The sequence below is a fragment of the Cucumis melo genome, chromosome 12 (genome assembly GCF_025177605.1).
Source record: "Cucumis melo cultivar AY chromosome 12, USDA_Cmelo_AY_1.0, whole genome shotgun sequence".
Classification (NCBI taxonomy): Eukaryota; Viridiplantae; Streptophyta; class Magnoliopsida; order Cucurbitales; family Cucurbitaceae; genus Cucumis; species Cucumis melo.
The window spans coordinates 13,825,044-13,827,145 of record NC_066868.1 but is presented as its reverse complement, the minus strand read 5'-3'; the positions used below and the strand labels follow the sequence as shown (position 1 = coordinate 13,827,145).

General features: G+C 34.3%; 1 protein-coding gene across 1 annotated transcript; it reads left to right on the top strand.

Annotated features, from left to right (window-relative positions):
• Nucleotides 1–396: 396 nt before the first annotated feature.
• LOC127144480 (uncharacterized) lies at nucleotides 397–1,179 on the top strand. Its single transcript, XM_051080520.1, has 2 exons — nucleotides 397–467; nucleotides 555–1,179. Exons 1-2 carry the CDS (start codon nucleotides 408–410, stop codon nucleotides 1,143–1,145), a joined length of 651 nt encoding a protein of 216 aa, XP_050936477.1. The 5' UTR covers nucleotides 397–407; the 3' UTR covers nucleotides 1,146–1,179.
• Nucleotides 1,180–2,102: the final 923 nt, after the last annotated feature.

The window sequence follows — 2,102 nt, the reverse complement described above, 5'->3', positions numbered from 1 at the left end:
ATCAGTATCTACAACACCTGTCCCAGATGTGGAAATCAGAGAAGTAGATCCATATAATCCGATGTGGAAAGTGGATCCAAAATTATGGAAGGAATACTTGCAATGGAAAAGATCAAGAAAAACAACCCATGAAGAAAGGAAAGTAGTCTCCACAACCAGAAAGAAAGACTTTTTCAGACAGCTTGAAGAAAACACATGGGTACATGGAGACGTAAGTACTCTTCCCAAACGATCGCTTATATTTGATAGACGATCGCTTCTATTAATTAAACGATCGCTTCTATTAACTAAACGATCACATGTACATTTCTTATGCGATCGCTTATCCTCTCCTTTCATTCATTAAACGATCGTTTATTTTTTCTTTGTAGACATTGGATTTGCTATTCTCCCACTTGCAGAATAAAATGTTGCATCTCAAGCACCATTGCAAGCGTTCTTTTAGAATATTACATTCCTCTTTTCTGGTAAGTTGTTATTCTTTAATTTTTTTTTTTGTATAGAAGTTAAACTGCATCATTATATTCTGACTAAATTTTGGCTTGTTCTTGAAGCTTGGAATCAATAAACCAGACTGCATTGTTTGGAACCATATTTTTGATACTCATCTGGTGACACCAGATAATAAGAAAGCTGAATGGACAGACCCAACAGCACACCTAAGTATATGGACAGAAAAAGATGTCGAATACTATTTCAACACTGCTGTTGGTGATTACAACGACATACCAGGGTGGGGAGATGTCAACTACGTGATTACCTGCATCAACATAAAAGAACACTGGTTGGCTATTGCAGCTGATATGAGAAAATGCAGGATCTACGTGTTCGACTCAATGCCAAATTATGTTGAGCAGAAACTTGTTGATGAAGCTCTTCAAATGCCTGCACGATGCATCCCCTCACTCGCGATTGCAATTGGAGTCAACCTCCATTCAGATCGTTTCACATATGGCCCTTGGCCAATACGCAGATCGAAGGCCACATTACAGAAAGGGCGTTCATTGGATTGTGGAATTTTCTGTGCCAAATTTGTTGAATGCCTTGTAACTGCTAGTGACCTTGGTTGTCTAACTGTGCCAAACATGAAACTGTTTAGACAACAATATGTGCTGGAACTTTGGGCCAATAAATACTTTTGCTAAATAAAAAAATATATATTCGTTCTTGTACTTTTCAGTTAATATTTGTATTCGTTTATATAATTTTTTTATGTAATTTTTATAGAGAGAATAACATATTATAATTTTAAACTTTGTTATAAAATAAATACTTTGTGATATTTTCAATTAAACGCGACCAAAATTGAGAAAGAATATTTGAGTTAATATTTGTATTCGTTTAGATACATATCACAAAATATTCGTGTAGAGAAATACTCATCGCGCACATATGTATAAACGATCTTCTTAATAAACGATGTCTAAACGATCTTCTTAATAAACGTCAAAATATTAAGCGATCGTTTGGTAAAGTCTAAACGATCGTTTGGTAAAGTCTAAACGATCTTCTTAATAAACGATGTCTAAACGATCTTCTTAATAAACGTCAAAATATTAAGCGATCGTTTAGTAAAGTATAAACGATCGTTTGGTAAAGTCTAAACGATCGTTTGGTACAGTCTAAACGATCGTTTGGTAAAGTCTAAACGATATTCTTAAAATCATAAAAAAATTCAGCGATCGTTTAGCTACAAGTAGTTTTGCAACATAGAGAATAATCGATACTACTAATTGAAATGTCAATTGATACTAATTGAAATGCAACATACACAATAATCGAACAGCCAATTGATACTTGTGATTTATGTTAATATTTCAATACATAGGAGTGTTGGTCCATAATTGAAATGCTAATTGTTTTCTAAAGTATGACATGTTTTCTTGACATAATGTATCTAAACCAACACCAGCAGCTATGTACTCAAAATACTTAATTGCGAATACGCCACAATCACAATTATTTCGTTGAAGTGGAATTGAGTCAACAATGACAACTGGCCAAGGTTCCTTGTATGTCGATGATCTACCTCTCCTATCAAAGAAGCCAGTACTATCTAACAACTTTGGCACCAACTGTCGAATGGGCAGTAATATGTTTGT

Excerpts from the sequence above, each read along its gene's own strand:
- LOC127144480 (XM_051080520.1), top strand. The coding sequence starts at position 408 with ATGTTGCATCTCAAGCACCATTGCAAGCGTTCTTTTAGAATATTACAT. Across the intron at positions 468-554 it reads TATTACATTCCTCTTTTCTG|CTTGGAATCAATAAACCAGA; the intron begins GTAAGTTGTTAT and ends TTGTTCTTGAAG.